We start from the raw sequence: 21,429 nt of genomic DNA on the forward strand, positions 1-21,429 counted from the left end.
TGGCAGCTGCAGTTTCCAGTCTTTAATGTTTGAGATGTCCACTCTCCGGCCAATAGCCCTTTCAACCTTAAGGGTCAAGAAGCTCCAATCACCTTATACCACACAAAAAGAGACTTTTCCATTCACCTCGAAACTCAACCTAGGCCAGTGACAAGACTTGTTCCATTTCCAGTTTTAGAGTGTCTAGAGTGTTCTTTCACATGCTTTTCAGGACAGGTTTGATCATGCTTTATTTAAGCAATAAGGCTGTGTTTTATTGGTAATACAGTCAATAAAGTTGCTAGCCTGGCCTCAGGTGCCTGATTTTAGAAAACGGTTTTTGTCTTATAATAATAATGACACATTATTGATTAAAATATTATTTTATCTATTGCATGAAGTGCTCTCATTGTGAAGATGTAAAGAGTAGCAGTGTTATCAAATGGGTGGTGTGCAGTGATACAGTGAATGTGTTTCAAGTCATAACTGTCATATTCTATGTATTTTAACACTCTTGGAATGCTCTATTGACCAATCAAAAGCCAGTACAGAAACGGTCCATTTTATAATAAGATTTTAGCTACATTCAGTGAAATAGGAGACTGTTTATATTGTTCATGTTTATGGTGAACACTTCTAGACTGTTCATTATTGTCAGTATAGAAGCTGGCAGACTATAGTGTGGATTAGAGATCTGAAACGAAGTTGTTCAGGAAGCGACCTCATTTAGTAGACTCAATAAGAAACAGCAGTATAAATCTCATCATATTGCATTTTTTCTCTCCTTTTTTTGCTGTGCAGGGATTTTAAAACTAATATGGTAGTCTGCCAAAAATCTACTTGCTGTAAAAGACAGGCAAGGGTACTTCACATCTCTGCTCTTTAATCACAAGCGTTGTGCATTTGCATTTTCTTTAGTCTGCAGTTCAGATGCTGTATATCAGACATATGTATGTGTCATAGCCCATTTTCATAAATGTCACTGTTGAAATTTGAAGTCATTTTGTAAATGATGAAGAACACAAGTGTGCTATTCAAATAAAGTAGCTCTTATATATACTATAGTATTTTTTAAAGGTCATAGTTGCATTGCAAATTCTTTTGTAGATACACCACCGCAGGTTCAAGTGAGCTGCAAGACTTTTTATCAGATGTTATAGTGGGACTGATAGGAGATTATAGGGAAAAGAGGGGAATAATGGAACTGGGACACATCGCAGGCCAGACTCAAGCCTGTGTTACCCATATGAGCACCACAAGTGAACATGCCTGGAGCATATGCTCTAGCTGCCACACCAAATGTGATGTGTGATGTGCATTTCAACAGTCTAAATTGTTTCTAAATGTGTTTTATGTTTCCACAGTCAGCTTTCCACTTCCACTTTCCACACTGGAAGCTGTGTGGTTGACACTGGTCAGCACACTTGCTGGGTGTATATGCATGTGTACTACTCCACCACGCACCATAACATAGCAGCCATTCGATAGCAGTTGTCTCACTTTCACCTGATATGGGGATAGTGTGCATCTCACATGCTGCATCGCAGGAAAGATCAAATGATTTGACCTCAGGAGCTTTGAGCTCCCCGCACCCCTCTCCTGTGCTCTACGCTCCACTGAGCCGGGGCTACTAGTGCAGGGGCTTCCCATTATTCAGAGTGTCAACTGTAATTGTTAGCCTGTGTTTTTCAGACATATACGCACATTTCCTTTGTAAAGTAAAAACATATACTACCGTTTAAAAGTTAGGAGTCTGTAATAACAAGGAGGAGTCTGTTAATAATAATAATAATACTTTTGACTTGTTTTTAAGGTCTATGGCTGAAGTATATTCATTGTTCCAGGGGAAATTTGTCTTGGGATCAAAAAGCAGGCACTGCATCACAAAACATAACACATAACATTTAAAACAATATATAAACATAATAAACAAACAAAACTTTGTCTCAGACTCACAACAATAATGCAAATGCATAAATCTTAAACTTAAAAGGAAAAAAAAATGCATTGTAATTTTATTTATACTTAAAAGGAAAATTAATTTGACCACCTAATATGTATCTACAAATGTGTAAATGAGTATCTGCAGTGTATTGAATGCAATACATTTACATTTAGTCATTTTGCAGACGCTTTTATCCAAAGCGACTTACAATTGAGGAATACATAAAACGATTCATCTTGAAGAGGCAATCAGACAGAAGAAGTGCTCACAACACCAAGTCTCAGGTGTTGTTCAAATAAGTACAAGCTAGCAAGGGAAGGAATAAATAAAGAGAAAGAGAGTATTTTTTTTTTTTTTTTTGTTAAGTTTAGGATGAAGTCAAGTAGTGTCGAAAGAGATGAGTTTTCAGATGTTGCTTGAAGATTGACAGGGATCCAGCATTCCGGATAGGGGTGGGAAGATCATTCCACCAGCCAGGAATGGTGAACGAGAATGTTCTGGAGAGTGATTTTGAGCCTCTCTGTGATGGTACCACGAGGTGTTGCTCACCAGCAGATCTCAGACTTCTGGAGGGGATGTAGATTCGTAACAGTGAGTGGAAGTAGGCGGGTGCTGAACCAGTGGTTGTTCTATATGCAAGCATCAATGACTTGAACTTGATGCGAGCTGCACCCGGTAGAGATAAAGAGAGGTGTAACATGGGCTCTTTTGGGCTCGTTGAAGACCAGTCGTGCTGCTGCATTCTGAATTCATCAGAATGCAGCATTCTTCTACATCAAGATGGCGCCGCAGATGGCAGCCATGGTTTGTCGGTGCTTGGTACTTGTTCTTTTTTTGTTTGTTTGTCCTGTCTTAAGCAACTTTTTCCCGATCAGCTTTACTAGAAACGAACTCCTGGACATCAGAAACGGCACACCAAATAACTTTCTGCCTACATTTGAGCATTCAGACCTTTTACTGGACATTTTAATCGGAGGAGCTGCGTTCATATACAAGCGCTCCAGGCGACCCAGGCGAGGGAAGCGCGCCGGCGCGCTCGTGAAACTCCGACAGCGGGGGTTTAGGACTCCGCTGCCGAGCATTCATCTGGCGAATCTCCGCTCCCTGGCAAATAAATCAGACGAACTACAACTCCTCACCCGCACAAACAAGGACTTTTTAAACTCCGCTGCGCTTTGCTTCACGGGAACCTGGCTGAACGGAGCCATCCCGGACAGCGCGCTTCATCTAACGGGCTTCCAGCTGTTCAGAGCAGACCGTGTCACCGAGTCCTCGGGGAAAACGAGAGGCGGTGGATTATGTTTTTATATCAACGAAGGCTGGTGTACAGACGTGACAGTTTTAAAGAAGATGTGCTGCCCAAATTTGGAAGCTCTCTTTATTAACTGCAAGCCTTTTTATTCACCGCGGGAGTTTTCCTCGTTTATTCTGGTGAGTGTGTACATTGGTCCTGACGCGCGCGTGAGCGCTGCGCTAGAACTGCTGGCCGATCAAATCACACACACAGAGCAGCGTTATCCGGACTCTTTCATTATCATTCTCGGTGATTTTAATAAAGCTAATCTCACCTGTGAACTGCCTAAATATAGACAGCACATCACATGCCCCACCAGAGACAGAAATATACTGGACCACTGCTACACTGTCTTAAAGGATGCATATCACTCTGTTCCCGTGCAGCGCTGGGACTCTCTGATCACTGTTTGGTTCATCTCCTACCAGCCTACAGGCAGAAACTCAAATCTGCTAAGCCTGTAGTAAAACTGTAAAGAGATGGACTTCTGAAGCAGAGCAGGTTTTACAGGCCTGCTTGAACTTACTGATTGGAGTGTTTTTGAGGCTGCAGCTACTGATCTGGACGAGCTTACTGACACCGTGGCGTCCTACATCAGTTTCTGTGAGGACATGTGTGTACCCACCAGGACTTATTTAACATTTAACAATGACAAACCTTGGTTCAATGCAAAACTCAAACAGCTTCGCCAGGCCAAAGAGGACGCCTACAGGAGTGGGGACAAAGCCTTGTACAAACAGGCCAAATACACACTGAATAGGGAGATAAGAGTGGCAAAATTAAACTACTCTGGAAAGCTAAAAACAGCTTTCAAGCAATGACTCTACATCAGTGTGGAAAGGCCTGAAAGCCATCACCAGCTACAAGAGCCCATCCCCAGCACTGAGGCCAATCAACAACTGGCTGAAGACCTGAACAGTTTTACTGCAGGTTTGAAAAGACTGGTCTGACACCCCACACCGCTCCGACCGTCTCACAGCACAGCCATTCACACCCTCACCCTTCCTCCCCCCTACTGTTTCTCAGCCTGTACTCAAGATCTGTGAAGATGATGTATGCAAAGTCTTCAGAAAGCAGAAGATAAGGAAAGCCAAAGGCCCAGACGGTGTCTCTCCAGCCTGCCTCAAAGCCTGTGCTGTCCAGCTATCATCCATCTTCACATTGATCTTCAACAGATCACTAGAGCTGTGTGAAGTCCCCTCCTGCTTCAAATGTTCCACCATCATCCCTGTACCCAAGAAACCAAAAATCACAGGACTTAATGACTACAGACCTGTTGCCTTAACGTCTGTGGTCATGAAGTCATTTGAGAGACTGGTGTTGGCCCACCTGAAGGACATTACTGGACCCTTGCTGGACCCCCTACAGTTTGCTTACCGAGCAAACAGATCTGTGGATGATGCAGTTAATATGGGACTGCACTACATCCTGCAACATCTGGACAAACCAGGGATTTATGCAAGGATCTTGGTTGTGGACTTCAGCTCCGCTTTCAACACCATCATCCCAGACACCCTTCAGAACAAACTGACTCAGCTCTCTGTACCCACCTCCATCTGTCAGTGGATTACCAGCTTCCTGACAGACAGGCAGCAGCTAGTGAGGCTGGGAAAACACACATCCAGCACCGCACCATCAGCACTGGAGCTCCTCAGGGCTGCGTTCTCTCCCACTGCTCTTCTTCCTCTACACAAATGACTGCACCTCTAAAGACCCCTCTGTCAAACTCCTGAAGTTTGCAGACGAAACCACAGTCATCGGCCTCATCCAGGACGGCGACGAGTCTGCTTACAGACAAGAGGTTGAGCAGCTGGCTGTCTGGTGCAGTCACAACAACCTGGAGCTGAACACGCTCAAAACTGTGGAGATGATAGTGGACTTCAGGAGAAACCCCTCCTCTCCCCCCACTCACCATCATGAACAGCACTGTGGCTGCAGTGGAGTCATTCAGGTTCCTGGGCACCACCATCTCTCAGGACCTGAAGTGGGACAATCACATTGACTCCATCGTGAAAAAGGCCCAGCAGAGGTTGTACTTCCTTCGTCAGCTGAAAAGTTCAACCTGCCACAGGAGCTGCTGAAACAGTTTTATTCAGCTGTTATTGAGTCGGTTCTGTGCTCCTCCATAACTGTCTGGTTTGGGTCAGCCAGCAAATCAGATTTAAGAAGACTTCAACGGACTGTTAGGACAGCAGAAAAGATCATTGGTGTGCACCTGCCCAGCCTTCAGGACTTGTACAACTCCAGAGTGAAGAAACGGGCAGGTAACATCATCAAAGACCCCTCTCACCCCGGACACAACTTGTTTGCACTTCTCCCTTCAGGCAGACGCTACAGATCTCTGTGCACTAGAACATCTAGGCATAAAAACAGTTTTTTCCCCCATGCCATCTCCAGCTTAAATAGCTAACACGTGGATCATTACCTGTGTTCTGTAATTCATTCTGTAATTCATTCTCCATCTTTAATTATTGCCTCCCTCTCAAGTATTATGTAAATACACATACATATGTTTATCTATACAGCTGTATATAGAGTAAATAATGCACAAATCTGTACATAAATCTACTGTTCCAGATTCATACTTATTATTATTATTATTATTATTATTATTATTATTATTAGGATTATTATCCATTGTTAAGTCTTACTATTTAAATGTTTTTTTCTGTTCTCATGTCACATGTGTATTTATGTATGTATATGTACCAGGAGCACCTTAAAACCACAACAAATTCCTTGTGTGTTTGCGCACACCTGGCGAATAAAGCTAATTCTGATTCTGATTCTGATTCTGAATCATTTGTAGAGGTTTGATTGTGTTTGATGGAAGTCCAGCCAGAAGAGCATTGCAGTAGTCCAGCCTAGAAATGACAAGGTCCTGGACAAGAAGTTGTGCAGCATGCTCTGTCAGAAAGGGCCTGATCTTTCTGATGTTGTGTAGTGCAAACCTGCAAGATTGAGCAGTTTTTGCAATGTGCTCTTTGAAGGTCAGCTGGTCATCAAAGATTACACCAAGATTTCTGATCGAAGTTGATGGGGTAATTGTAGAAGTACCTAGCTGGATGGTGAAATCATGCTATAGAGTCGGAGGGGCAGGAAAGACAAGAAGCTCAGTCTTTCCCAGGTTGAGCTGTAGGTGATGTTCTTTCATCCATGCCGAGATGTCTGCCAGGCAGCCTGAGATCCGTACAGCTACCGTTGGATCATCTGGTTGAAAAGAGAGATAGAGCTGTGTGTCATCAGCGTAGCAATGGTAGGAGAAGCCATGTGCCTGTATGATGGTACCCAGTGATGTAGTGTATGTGGAGAAGAGGAGGGGTCCAAGAACCAATCCCTGAGGAACCCCACTGACCAGTTGATGTGCTTTGGATACCTCTCCTCCCCAGGCCACCCTGAAAGACCTACCAGTGAGATAGGATTCAAACCAGCGAAGTGGAATCCCAATGATGCCCAGTGATGGAAGGGTGGACAGGAGGATCTGATGATTGACAGTGTCAAAAGCGGCAGATAGATCCAGCAGAATGAGGACTGATGATTTGGAATTGGCTTTTGCAATTCGCAGGGCTTCAGTGACTGAGAGTAGCGCAGTCTCCGTTGAATGGCCACTCCTGAAACCTGACTGTTTAGAGTCCAGTTTGTTGTTTTGTGAAAGAAACAATGATACCTGGTTGAAGACAGCTCGTTTGAGTGTTTTCGCTATGAATGGAAGGAGAGAAACAGGTCTGTAGTTTTCTATCAGAGAAGTGTTTGATGTAGGTTTTTTGAGCAGTGGGGTTACCCAAGCCTGCTTGAACGCAGTTGGGGAAAATGCCTGTGAGGAGGAATGTGTTGTTGATGTGTGTGAGTTCCGGTAAGAGTGTGGGAGAGATTGCTTGGAGAAGGTGTGAGGGGATTGGGTCTAGTGGACATGTTGTAGGATGGCTGGAGAGGAGAAGTTTGGATACTTCCGCCTCAGTGAGGGGACAGAAGAAGAAAATGGGAGTATTAGCAGTGGATGTGGTTGGTTGGAGGTCCTGTGTGTGTGGAGCTGAGAACTGACTACTGATTGTTCTAGTTTTGTCTGTGAAAAAAGTGGCAAAGTCGTTGGCTGTTATAGAAGTGGTGGAGGAGGACAGAGGAGAGAATTAAATGTTCTGAAGAGATTACGCGTGTCTGGAGCGCTGTTGATCTTCTTGTGGAAGTGTGAGGATTTGGCAGTGTGGACTTTAGCAGAGAAAGATGAGAGCAAAGACTGATACCTACTCAGGTCCGACGGATTGTTTGATTTGCACCATTTTCTCTCTGCCGCTCTGAGTTAGGTCCGATGCTCACGAAAAACACCGGATAACCAGGGGTTAGAAGGGGCAGCCCGTGCTGGCCTGGAGAGAGGACAAATGTCATCTAGACGAGAGGTTAAAGTAGAGCATACCTTGTCAGTAGCTGTATTCACATCCATGATGTAATCTGTCATGCTGAAATCAATACAAGAAAAAAAAAATAGACATTACAGTTGTCCTGAGTTTAGATTCCTACCAGTTGTATTTTCTTTCTTTCCCACTTTTTGTTTTATTTACACACACCCATTGCTCATTGTCTCTTGTTCAGTGTTGACAGTTGAATTTCAATGATTTATTCGGTCCTTGTTTAAAAAAAGAAAAGAAAAAGTCCTTCTAAGTATCTCTCAAAAGTCATTCTCACTTGATTAAATTCATTAATTTTTCTGAGAGCTCAGACTGGAGCTGCATCTCTAACCCTAGTGAGCTGCTGTCTCCCTAGACTGCTTCACAGGCATGTTTGAGCGTTCAAATGCACCCACAATGCCCATAAACAGTGCTTAGATTGACAGCCCGCTAGGTTTGGAAACAGTCTGATTTGGTGAGGTCACTTACAGTTTTATGACATTTCCTGTTTATTATGTCTCATCCGCACATGTAGCATGGGTGGAAATGAGTTGTGCTCATTGTTGAACAGCTCCAGGATTAAACTGTTCTCTGTAAGTGGTACTGTTCTCAGTGGACCTTCACTAATGATATCCTTTCCCCTTTCTCTCTTTTCTTTCTCTCTCCCCCTCCAGGTGGTGTTGGTCTTTGCACTCAGCATCGGAGCTCTGGGAATATACTTCATAGATTCTTCGGAGTGAGTACTATTCTGATTCAACAACTCTGGCCTGAATTATTTATTCTCACATGAGTCAAAGGCCTTTAATACAGATGTTAAATAATGAGATCTTAGAAACAAGTGATTTCCTTTGCCTCATTTCACTATAAAGACACTTTCTATGAATGGCACAAAATAGGGATAACTATAATAGGGGTATGATAATAGAGTCAAAATTTAGAAAATGACATACAATGTGAAATCTTTTATTTTATACTTATTTATGTGAAGTTTGAAATGTATTCTTATTACTGAAATTTGCTATTTTCAAGACAATTTAAAATACATTTTGAGATCATTTCTTTCTAGCAGTAAAGATTTTATGAACATAAAAATGTAAAATAAAATTAATAAAAAAATAAATAAAAAAACAGTATGCCACATTCTACAACAGGGTTGCAGATTTAGCTTTAGCTTTAATAAATGAAGATATCACTTAGGGAATAACATTTGTTTGTAAACTTAAATTTCCCAAACATTAAAGGGTTAGTTCACCCAAAAATGAAAATTAGTCCATGTTTTACTCACCCTCAAGGCATCCTAGGTGTATGACTTTCTTCTTTCAGATGAATCTAATCGGAGTAATATTCAAAATTGTCCTGGCTCTTCTAAGCTCTATCATTGCATTTTTTCTTTATTTTGCTTACAAAAACGCATGGATTCGCAAAACAAGAGGCCTTTAATCATCCCCCGGAGCTGTGTGAGGCACGTTTTTTTTTTTTTTTTTATGGATTCATGCACTTTATTTTACGTGTTTTGGACTGTGTAACAGAGACACCCGTTGACTGCAATGATAGAGATTAGAAGAGCCAGGACAATTTTGAATATTACTCTGATTGGATTCATCTGAAAGAAGAAAGTCATATACACCTAGGATGCTTTGAGGATGAGTAAATAACAGGATAATTTTCATTTTTGGGTGAACTAACCCTTTAAAGAAATTGTTTAATTTTGTTGATTGATTTGAATTATTAAAATAATTTTGATATCCACGTTGAAAGTTAAGCTTGAAGAATGCATTAAATACTAAAATTTGTCTTAAAATTGATAAACATGCAGGTCAGGATTTCTGTACAGTGCATAAACCTCCAATAGTTTATCATTAGGAGTACAAGGCACAGATGGTAGCAGGGCAGTGCTAAGGTACTATTTTCCCATATAGATAATAATACCATATTATGAGCCCTACATTCATTGGTACTGTTAAGGGTACCATTATATAATTCAAGGTTTTTGTTCTGTAATGTTGGACTTTAAAGACTCAGCCTCGGTGTGGCGGGATTATTTTGTCAATGAAAGCCAAGCAGGCCAGTTTCCATGGTTACATTAGCAGAGCATCTCTGCCGCCCACCCCTCTCCCCTGTGCTCCCTAGAGAAAGGTGTGCTGTTAGCTGTTGCCCAGGCAACCAGGTATCACAGTTTTCGAGATGAACTTTGCTCAATGTGATGGCCAGTCTGTGCAAACTTTTACATCAGTGATTGTATAATAAGCGAAACTCAGTCACTATGAATATAGCAGTGAGTTTGATTTCTGAGGTACAGATTGCTGTGTTGGCATAGCGCAGCATATAAAAAGCCAACACGTTCAGTTTAAATCTAAGCTAAGTGCTCAAATGAGCATGTGTACGATCTGGTATAAAGTCTTACATACAGTCTGTGTGTGCGCATGCTGGAGGGAAGCCAGGCATGATGGGAGATTTTAATCCCTATAATGCTGGGATCAGGATGGTAAAGGAAGCAGAGGGAGGGGCAAGCTGCTGTGTTCTTGCATCATTCAGAAAAAAACATGATCTGGCTCCTCATTTACAATACATGTTTTCATATTACAGCTTAGAGTCAGCGGCTTCCTCATTTGAGTGCATATGTGAGACAGACGATAAACAGATTTAGATTAGGTCAGTTCAGTTTTTCCTGCAGGATGCTGTTTTACTTTAATTCCATACATTTTTGCAAACCCTCTGAATTTTGCTGGGCTTTATTGTTTGCTACGTAATAAATAGTACTAAAAAATTTATTTATAATTTTTATTTAAAATTTTTTAATTTATTACAACTTTGTCGCAGGCCCGGATTAACGCAGTGTAGTGCCCTAGGGTGACTACATTTGAAGTGCCCCCCCTTAAAAATTCAGGAGCACCTTCTGATCAATAACAAAAATTAGCCTTCACATTACAAGGTAATATTTGACTCCTTAAAGTGATTTACAGGGGCATTTTTTTGTAATGCCATTTTTTCCCTTTAATTTTATTGAAGGTAGGCTATGTCAATGTCAAATTCAAAAATGTATATTTATAAGCTTTTCCAAAATTTCTAATAATAAAAAAAATAGAATAAGAACAGGTAGAATAAGAAGAATAAGTTACTAATAAAAAGAAATCAATATTAACAAAATTAGTTTCCACTACAAAGGTGGCACAGAAGAACACAAAAGTGGCATGTAGGTAAATTTACAGTCATTTACAGAGGCTCAGAGGTGGCATGGTTATTTTAAATTTATAACAATGTTGTGAGATTAATGTTTTAAATTATAAAATTTTGAATATAGTACTATTGTTTGTTTAATTGAAATGATTTAAATAACTGAAATTACACTTTAAACATAAAAATAAAACTGCCAGTAGATGGCGGCAAGTCACTGATTTTTTCACTGAATCATTCATTCAATTGATTCATTTGAACGGCTGATTCATTCAGGAACGAAGCAAGTGACTGTCTTTATGAATGGGTAATTGAATCACTGACTCACTAGATTCATTTAAAAACGCAGGTTCATTTATAAATGAAACACCACTGTGTTTGAAAAGAGATGCGCAGCGGCTCAGCTGTTACTGTTTGAAACAATTTCCCTTGACTAAATAGAGCAAAATCAGGCAATATTGTTAGTCATACTTGGGGATGCAGCGATTAACCGGTTTTACGATTAACCGCGCTTTAAAACGTCACGGTTAATTAATCGCAAAGGCTCCGCTACACCGAGTGTTTCTGTTGCACGGAATGGAACTATTGAAACTTGCACTAAACGAAAACAAAGTTACACTAGTGGTGCACCATCTTAAAATGCCGTGCTTATCAGAGACATGGAGGCTACTAGATTAACTATGACAGAGGAACCAAACAGCAATCCTTTATTTCCACCAGAGAAATGACTGAAATCGATAGTGTGGGGCCATTTCGGTTACACCAAGAATGACCAGGGAGTCATTTAAATAGTGCCGTAAAAATTGTTGTTAAAGAGCGAATACATAAGGGATAATGCACGGCTAGCCAGCCTGTTCTCGCTGTGCAATAAATGATTTTAATGCACGACGTGAAGGCAAGGACCACCTGACGCGAAGTTCGTTAGCTCTAACATTCTGCCCGCTTCAGAGATTAAATGGTGCGGTGAGAGAGAGAGAGTGTGTGTGTGTGTGTGTGTGTGTGTGTGTGTGTGTGTGTGTGTGTGAATTAGCCTACCTGCATCTACGCATCACTTTAAACAACGAAGATTTGAGTTTAGTTATTTAAACAGTCATTTTACCCCCTCTTTGCTGATTAATATAATGTAGCGATCCAGTATCTATAAGCCATTTTATTAATGAAAGTCGCTGGGCAGCGTTGACAACACGTTTCTGTCCTCTTAAATGTTTGTGTGGGCAGCTCGATCTCGATCTCTCACACCAAAATAATAGACATTATGTAAAATCAGATGAATAAAGATTATTAAAATGAATAAGTATGGATGGCAGTTGATTACAATAATAGTTTAGTTTATTCCCCTCATTAGTAACAGTGTCCTCTGTGGGATAAAGTTAATATTAGTCTTATATTAATAATACTTAATTAATATTGTGATTTATCATCCCTGTTATAGTAGTATTCATAAGTCAATTTATTTTTCACCATCTTTCCAAGTTTCCAAGAAATGTAGAAAGAATATACAAAATGAAAACATTACATCTATTTCCATTTGTTATTTTCAAAAGGGAAATACTGACATGGATGTTTACAGAGCAGAGGTCACATTTTTTAATTCCAATAGGAGAGATGTACTTTTTTTTGTGCTGTATTATTGGTTACTGTGTTATTTCTGTTTCAAAAGGCAGCAATCAATAACACTTTAATATCTAAAAAGTGTTTATGTGATTTTATGTTGTGAAATTAATAAATGCATAATAATCGTGAAACCGTGATTATTCCTCAGACTATAATCGTACCAACAAAATCTATAATCGTTGCATCCCTAGTCATACTATGTACATCACTTTATATTAACTTATTGTTTATTGAACTGTTGTATTAATTTAATATCATATTTACAAACTCCCTTAATAATCTTAAAAGCTGTCACTCACTTCAGTTCATCGCAATCTCACAAAGCTGCATAATAATCAATGAAGCTCTCTACACTGCACAACGAATCTCTTATTTCCACCGTCTACACTTTATAACGAGAGGATTTGTGAGCTTGCATAACTCAGCAATGAACAAAAGTATTTTGAGCAGTGAGTGGATTCTGATTAACATTGCATTCAAAGAATCAACATATGTCTGTGATACATTACTCACCGCTGCACAAACACGCAAGTAGAAATCTTTGAAGCTCCCCTCAGCGCAAACACAAATAGCCTATGCTGATCGGGTTAGTCGCACAGGTGCTCCTAAATATATTTTGATAGTCGCACGCAGTACTTTCGCACTGTAGAGCCCTGGCTATGTGTCGTGATATTTTCTCTTTTTTTTTTAAATGTACGTTTTGCACAGCTGCCAAGCTGATGCTGCCTATCCATTTGTGAATAAATATGCTCAGCTCTGACTGGGGGGGAGGGGGCAAATACACTGTGACCTGACCCAATCGCAATTCTTTATATGCGTGCATTAGTGCATATATTTGATGTTCTCTATATTGTATCATTAACTGTTCATTTTCTATGCATCTGTATCTCTTCCAGCAAAATAATATATACAAAACATGAAAAATATTTTAAAGGTCTTGTCATTACCGTAATCACTTGGTGCCCCCCTATTGGCTGGTGCCCCAGGGCACTCACCCAATCCCGCCTATGGATAATCCGGCCCTGCTTTGTCGTCATGGGTTTTACCAGAAATCTGTGGTTGCATTTTCTGAAGATATGTTCAGACGTGCAATCTACCAATAAGATTCCAGCCACAATACTAGGATCTTCACATTACAGAGACAAAGTCATTGGTGTGTGAACGCAGCTTAAGGTTATCCCACTTTGATTGATATTGATTTGCTAGTCGGCTCAACCGACTCATTTGTCAACTGACTCGGTCTCAGCTGATCTTTCAAAGGTTGAACTGCATATTTGTTGTAGTCAGAGAAAGTAATAGAAAATGTGTTGACTTAATGATATATGAAACGGTTAAACAGCAATAAAGTGCGTGTCATCTAAACTAACAGTCATCAACCTTTTTTGACTCTAAGCTCCTTTTTGTCTGACACCATTTGTAAAGGGTCTTTCATATTTCTTATTACTTCTATAATTATGACAAAGCTGTTTTTTTTTTTTTTATATAAACAAACAGAAATGATAGACAATTAAAAAATTGGATAACAATATGAAAATTAATCGAATTAAAGGATTAAGAATTAAAATTTCTTGATAATTTACTCATCCCCATGTCATCCAAGATGTTCATGTCTTTCTTTCTTCAGTCGCAAAGAAATTAAGATTTTTGAGGAAAACATTCCAGGATATTTCTCCATATAGTGGTCTTCAATGATGAAGGTCCAAATTGCAGTTTCAATGCAGCTTCAAAGGGCTCTACATGATCCCAGCTGAGGAATAAGTGTCAGTCATTTTCTAAAAAATAAAAAATTATATACTTTTTATTCACGAATGCTTGTCTTGCACTAGCTCTGCAATGTGTGTCTGCGACTTCATGCATTATGTAATCACGTTGGAGAAATCACGCGTGTTAGTTCTTCAAAAAGGTAGGGTAGGGAGAGAAAAAACAACTGCATTTCAGTTTCTCCTCCAACATCAAAATCGTCCAGCATCGTTGTTTTACCTTTTTTTTTTGTAAAGGGCATTTGACTTTCTTTTGCATGTTCGCTTTGTAAACACTAACTCGGTACTTCCTCCTATGTTAATTTTCGTTCATTTCATACTGAACTCCTTTAATAATACATTTGGATATTTTTAAATCATCCTGCGGCCCCTCGTTGAGGACCACTGCTCTATACTGTTTGGGTGAATCGGTGGCTCTTCCGCAAACTGACTGACAGCCTAATCTAAGCTGTCCTGTCACATCTATTGTATGAGGTCTCAGTCAGGGGATTTTTCCAGACAAGCGATGTCCTGAATTCACTAGCATTGCAGTGTGGGTGGATTCCAGATAGCAGAGCCTAACCGAGTGATCTGGATCTGTTATTGGACTAGACTTGTTGTCAGATTGGACATCGCTCTAATCATTTCTGTAGGGAGGCTGAACAGTGCTAGACGTGAATGATAGCCATATAGAAACTTTAGTTCTCTGTACTTTAAATCATGACAGACAGTGCTGTGACACCTCAAACAGTGCAGCGGTTAACCCATGAGTGAACAGCTGAGTGATAGAAGTGCTTACCTGGAAGGATGCTTTTCTGATGTTTTTTCAGACTTTAACAGGCTTTTTTCTGGACCCCCTAGGTGGATAGGGATATGGAGCATGAAAGGCTTGTTGTTGAATTTTAAGGTTTATAGTACCACACAATAATACATTTATGTACCTCAAATCCATTCAAATATACACCGTACCGTAGGGGTGTGCGATATGATGATTTTTGATCGTGGACTATAAAAATGTCTCCACGATCTGCTTTTGGAGAAATATCGTAGTATCATGCTACAGCGCACATTCTTTCAGTTGCAGTTTTGGCGCCTCCGTATCAATATACTGTACAATGGCACATACATTCACATCAGTGTTAACTCAGCGGTAGAGTTACTCTCACGGGACACTGCACTTATTCGCAATCACAAAAGTACATTATTTGCGTGTTTTAAAGCCTTGCCAGTTAAACTTTCCATTCACACGCTGGTCTGACGTGCGCTTTTTCTGAGCCCGTACACCTGAAGCGCGCGCACTAAAAAGCCTGTCTAACAGCGCCTGATCACTGAACTAAGTTATCTTTTGCGCTAATACTGTCAAAATACACAAGGTTTATGTATAGACTCAGTTGGTTATGTCTAAAATGAAGGTAAACAGTTCAGACAAATGGATACGTGTCTGTATATTAGATGCGTGCAGGTCTTAAAGGGACAGGACTAATGCTGCCGACTTTGAACACAAAAGAAGATATTTTGAAGAATGTGGGTAACCAAACAGTTGCTGGTCCACATTGAATTTAGGAAAAAAATACTATGGAAGTCACTATGGACCAGCAACTGTTTGGTTTTCCTCATTCTTCAAAACAGCATTTATGTTCAGCAGAAGAAAGAAACTCATTCAGGTTTAAAACTAATTTTGAGTGAGTAAATGATGGTATAAATATAAAACACTGACAGAATCGACAGACAGATGACAGAATTTTTATTCTTTAATGTTAAAACAAAAAAATGCAAAGAGAAAAAAGATAATACAGCTGCTTTAATAGGAATCAATCTATACCTGTATAGTGTTTTATTTTTATATTTGTTCATTCAGTTTCTTGAATGCTCCTGCTAAATATGCCTATTGTACCTGAAAATAAAGCACTGTTTGTTTTATTTGTATATTATGTGTATTTGTAATGTGTATCTTTGTTCTTATTTTTAAGAACATTTAAGAGATTTTTTATCTTCGTCCACTTTGGCCTAAATATCCACCATTCTTTTTTATATTTTGTTACCTTGAAAGGCTTTCTTTATAACAGGGAAGCTATTTTGGCTACACTGCTCAGACAAAATAGTAAAATCAACATGACAAAGAATCGTGATAAAATCGTGAAATCGTAATATTTCTAAAATCGTGATATGATATTTTTGCCATATCGCCCACCCCTACCGTACCGTTCACAGGGTATATATTCTGGTTTTAAATTCCATTTTCTTGGAAAGAAAGACTTGTGTCTGTGCGAGACTTCAGTTCATTAGCCGCAGCTCTTCACGTTTGATGTGTGACCCACTTAAAGTGCAGTAAACGGTAAAACAATTGCGGTACAAATTAGTGTGATTATTAGTACTTTTAATAAATGTAAAATAATTTGAATATAAATACGAATTTACAACGTCCAGCAGTACAATGAACTGTTTTGCACAGCTAAATAGGCTAAATGGAGATTTCTGACACCCCCTCAAACACTCAAGTTCACACTAGATCTGAATAGTTTCCATGGATCTAGTCTTTGCATCTGTTTGATGTTTGAATCAGGTCTCTTGTTGGAATAGATGGCGCTGTCCCAAAAAAATAGGGTCCTATGCAGTCCTAGAACTGCAGCCTCCGGTATTGCAGGAAAATGCATGTTTTTACCCTGCAAACACGCAGAGCTGTAAATGTGAACTGGTGGATCTATAAGAAGATAATTCATTATAAAAATCAAACAGTAAATAATAATAATTTATTGGTAATAATTGTTTAAATAAATATAGTAATTAATATTTTTGACTAATCAATTTTCTTTAAAAAATGGCTGAAATGTGAAGTGTATCATTTTATAAAACTTTTTGTTTTTGTGAAAACTTGTATCTGAACTGTAAATCATGCTTTTTACAGTAATTTTACAGTTTACCATAGACATTGCCCTACCCTGCTCATATGGTATTAATTTTATTTGTGCAGGTCTTAAAAAAAGGTCTTAAAAAGTCTTAAATTTGAGCTTAAAAATCCTGCCGCAACCCTGGTTCAAAAGTTTGTGGTCGGTAAAATCTCTTATGCTGTTTTTATGATTACAATACAATATTATTGTATTACATTTTAATGTTATTTAAAATTTTAAATAAGAGTTTTTTTGTTTTAATATATTTTAAAATGTAATTAATTCCTGTGATGGAAAAGCTGAACATATATAACAGAATAAATGCCATTATTGTCTCTCTTTATCAATTTAGACTGCAGAATTTTAAATAGTATTGTAGACGTACAGATTTTAAATCACATTTTATATTATTTATACTGTATATCGTAATTATTATAATTGCTGTAAAGATTAATATATTTGTGCATTACATTTTAGTTTAATTTAATTTCATTCATTTCCATGTAGACATTGAAATATTTAACTAAACTTTATAAACTTTAGCTCTGGTTGAAGTTAAAGGGATTTTTGAGATAGGGATAAGAGGATAAATGAAAACTTGTAATTGTAAAACTGTATAACTTTCCTCAATGGAACATGAAAAAATATATTTTTTTGAAATATGTCTATTCAATGACATTCTTGTGCATGAAAGTCCAGTGTTGTTTTGGACCCCAGTTATTTTCATTATATGGACAAAAACAGTTAAAACGTTCTTCAGAATGTTCCACTAAAGAAAGAAACTCATAAAGGTTTAAAATGACATGTCGATAAGTAAATGATGACAGATTTCTATTTTTTCCATTTTTGGGTGAACTATGCGTTTAACTTCATTTTTTTTTTTCACGTATTAATACCCAAGACCCCCATTGAAGACCCCTGGTATAGATAGAAGGCTTGAACTCGCTGGTGCTGGTGTGTGTGTGTATGTGTGAGTGTTTTGTTAGTGGTCTGTGTCTTTCCACCCAGTTCAGTTCCAGATCAGGATGTGACAGCGGTGGTGGGTGCTGTGATGTGCTCTTAATGATCTACATCACGTTTGGCTCTAGAGTTACCGCCTGAAGTCCTGACAGCTGAAACCTCCGCTGCTGCTGTCCTCACCAGAGAGAGATGTGTGCAACTGACACGCAGGTTCTCACCCTCACAAGCTCCTCAGTTGACCTGCCGTACCGCGTGACTCCAGCGTTAATGGTCTCGATAATGGATCATCCGCTGACGACTCTTACGACTCATTTACGCTGCTAATTATCACAACTGTTCAAGAATGTCTGGAACAAACCACACGTCTTTTTCTTGATTTGGCCTCTCTCACATGTAGACATGGAACAGCAGCACATTGAATGCATCTTTCAAATAGACAACGTAATCATCCGTTAAAAAAGCCATCAGTAGACATCTAAAGTGGGACATTTTGAGTGATTCTGAGCTGATGGTTACTCCCTAAGGTAACTCAAAATTTGATGAAGGGTGAAAGCAGCAATTGCAGACAGGAGTGGGGCGGGGGGGCATCTTTTTTCATCGCCTCAGTGCACACGTCTGGCTTTTAGGGGGCACTTCACTCAACACTGTAGATGCACAGCTCACTCTAGTGGCCAACAACCACCCTCCCCTGAGTTTCTCTGGATAATCCTCCTTTTGTGTAAGGAGTCACTTTTCAGGACTCTATTTCTTTTGGTCGAACTGATCCGCAGTTGAGGAGTGAAAAGCCTCTTCAGTGGAGACACGGAGTGTTTTGTTGCATGACCGTGTTGAAAGAAGACAGTTGTAATGAACCTAATGTAAAACACAATGTCTGTGGCTGTTGCCCTTGCATTATTAGTAGAATTTGCTATGGCAAGCTTCACTTTTATTATTGATCAGTTGTATACTTAGGGTCAAGAGTATTAAAGGGATGGTCATTTCAAAGCCAAAACCGTCATTCATCTTGTACATATACCGCTGTACATATAACAGTCCTCATAAACATGTCTGAAGATTTCGACAGAGAGGATGACTTGCAATTTTTTGCCCAGCCTTACTTTATTTGAAGCAGAATATACTGACGATGAACTAAAGCCCTATTCAGACTACACTATTTTAGCACAAACTGCTTGACGTATGGTGTCGTGGGGATTCATAAACGACAATGGGCATCGGGACGCACGAATCGTTTCATCTCATGTAGCGACGTCAACACAGAAAGACTAGCATGTTTAGTTTTTTTTTTTTTTCGTCGTACACAAGTTCCATCTCATCTGTGACACTGGCCAATAGGAGCACAGAAGCACCTTTTGTACAAGCTTTCAAACATGCCAAAACGAAGGAGAGACAATGGTATTGGTCTTGCATGGTATAGTCTGACATGTTTCAAGATTTTATGAGTCAAAATTGCATAATCTGACACAGTGACTGTCGTAACCGACAAAACAAATTGTGTAGTCTGAACGGGGCTTAAGAGAGATGGATGTTCTACGTCAGAGCGCCGGCTCTTACGTCAGCAGCACCACACTCTTGCGTCGTGATACTCTTGTGTACGCGTGAGGAAGAAAATTAATTGTTGAATAAAGTCATTATTTTTGCTTTCTTTGCACCCAAAATGTGATCTCGTAAAATTACGATTGAGCCACTGATGTCACATGGACTATTTTAACGATGTACTTATTACCTTTCTTGAACGCGTCAGTTGCGTTGCTGTCTATGGAGGATCAGAGAGCTCTCGGATTTCATCAAAAATATCTTAATTTGTGTTCTGAAGATGAACGAAGGTCTTATGGGTTTGGAACGAGTAATTAATGACAGAATTTTCTTTTTTGGGTGAACTGTCCATTTAAATTTTAGCACAAAACTTGTCCTGCTCTGTTTGTGTGTCACAATTGAATGATACCTCAAATCATATAACTTATTGGCTAGAGGTGTGCCTATACTTAAAACTTGGCATTGTGTGCCACACATATTGTTGGACCTATGAACAGCTCCTAGCATCTTAGCAACTATCTACAGGATCAACACTATAAAAAACACCTAACAACACTGTATCAGCCTCCCAAATCATTCTAGAAACCACCTAGCAATGGGCTAACAAACACTCGGAAGACCTTAGGAGCTAATTAATGTCCTTGCACTCATAGCATCATGAAGGTGAGTTTTGCAAGGGAATGTACCATTCTTGCTCTAGTTCAGTACATTTAAGTGAAGATCAAGTGAAAATGCATCATATATTAGTGCTGTGTTGTAGTTTTGTTAAAAACTTCCTAACATTGTAGTTTCATTGACATATTTTTAATGGGAACAGTCTGTACTTTTCCCGCTAGACCATAGAGTCTTTTTTAGGGCTGAACAATGAAGCGAGAAATATGTAGGGCAACAACAGGGGAAGCTCTCCTTCAAGGGATGCCTTTATATTGTGTCCCACTTATGACATTTTGGGTGATCAGCGCTCTAGCGCAGTTACATATTGCAATGCCAGAGCCTAATAGTACTGAATGCTCAATCCCGGCACTGATAAAGGTGCAAAGAGACATGTTTTAATGAATTATTAATCCAGTGAGGTCAGAAAGATGACTTACTTTTGAAGCTGGTAATATGAATGGATGCTTCTACATACAGCTTTTAGGCTGAGCTGTATTAACCTGGAAAAGCTTTAGGACACTATGCTGTGAAAGGGCAGGGAAATACATGGCCTGTTCACTGAGAAGCCACAGAAATAAACATCCTGGCACTGCATTGCAGGGATGAATAATCCACCCCGTTTAATTCTAGTGCAGCGTCCCTACGCTTTGAAAATCTCCCACACACCAGCAGCCTGTTCTTTAGAGAGAGAGGAGGAGGAGAAAGAGAGACATTGGCAGGTCATGTTCTCCAAGACTGTGATGCATGCCTGTGTCTGATATTCAGTGTCAGGATTCAATGTCATATACACCTCTAATAATGCATCACAGCAGCTGATGAAATATTAACTCATTTTAATATCAGGCTTCACCTGTAATGGCTTAGTTTGATATCTTTTAAGATTTCTCACCTTAAGGTCTCTCAGATGTGAGTTACATTTTGAATATTCACGCTCTATTCATAGTGATCCTGTGGCACTATAATATTAATCAAAATTGTGCTTATGACTAATCAAATGTGCTTTTTATTTGTATACTACAGAATATGTCTTTAGTCTACTTATCTTTCCTTGTCTTATGACTTGTGAGAACATTTAGACAGATGTTTCATTATTGATCAGTAGCAAAACCTGAAGATTCAATGATTTGTTTCATTGTTCAAAAAAGTTTATAGATTTTTTTTATTTTATTTAATTCAATTAAATATATTTTGGTTTGTATTTTCTATAATATATTTTGCCATTTAACCTTTACGTTTCTGTATAATTGTTGTTTCTATTTTATTTTTT

The 21,429-nt window shown here is 39.2% G+C and overlaps 1 protein-coding gene across 13 annotated transcripts in view; it reads left to right on the plus strand.

The window, feature by feature from the left end:
* Positions 1-21,429, plus strand: part of kcnma1a (potassium large conductance calcium-activated channel, subfamily M, alpha member 1a) — a 255,781-nt gene that overhangs the window by 141,718 nt on the left and 92,634 nt on the right. For all 13 annotated transcript variants that reach the window (XM_058796801.1, XM_058796805.1, XM_058796803.1 and 10 more), the window contains exon 4: positions 8,275-8,336. In XM_058796801.1, coding sequence (XP_058652784.1) covers positions 8,275-8,336 — 62 coding nt within the window. The remainder of the gene's footprint in view (positions 1-8,274; positions 8,337-21,429) is intronic.

Source organism: Onychostoma macrolepis, chromosome 13, assembly GCF_012432095.1.
Source record: "Onychostoma macrolepis isolate SWU-2019 chromosome 13, ASM1243209v1, whole genome shotgun sequence".
Classification (NCBI taxonomy): domain Eukaryota; kingdom Metazoa; phylum Chordata; class Actinopteri; order Cypriniformes; family Cyprinidae; genus Onychostoma; species Onychostoma macrolepis.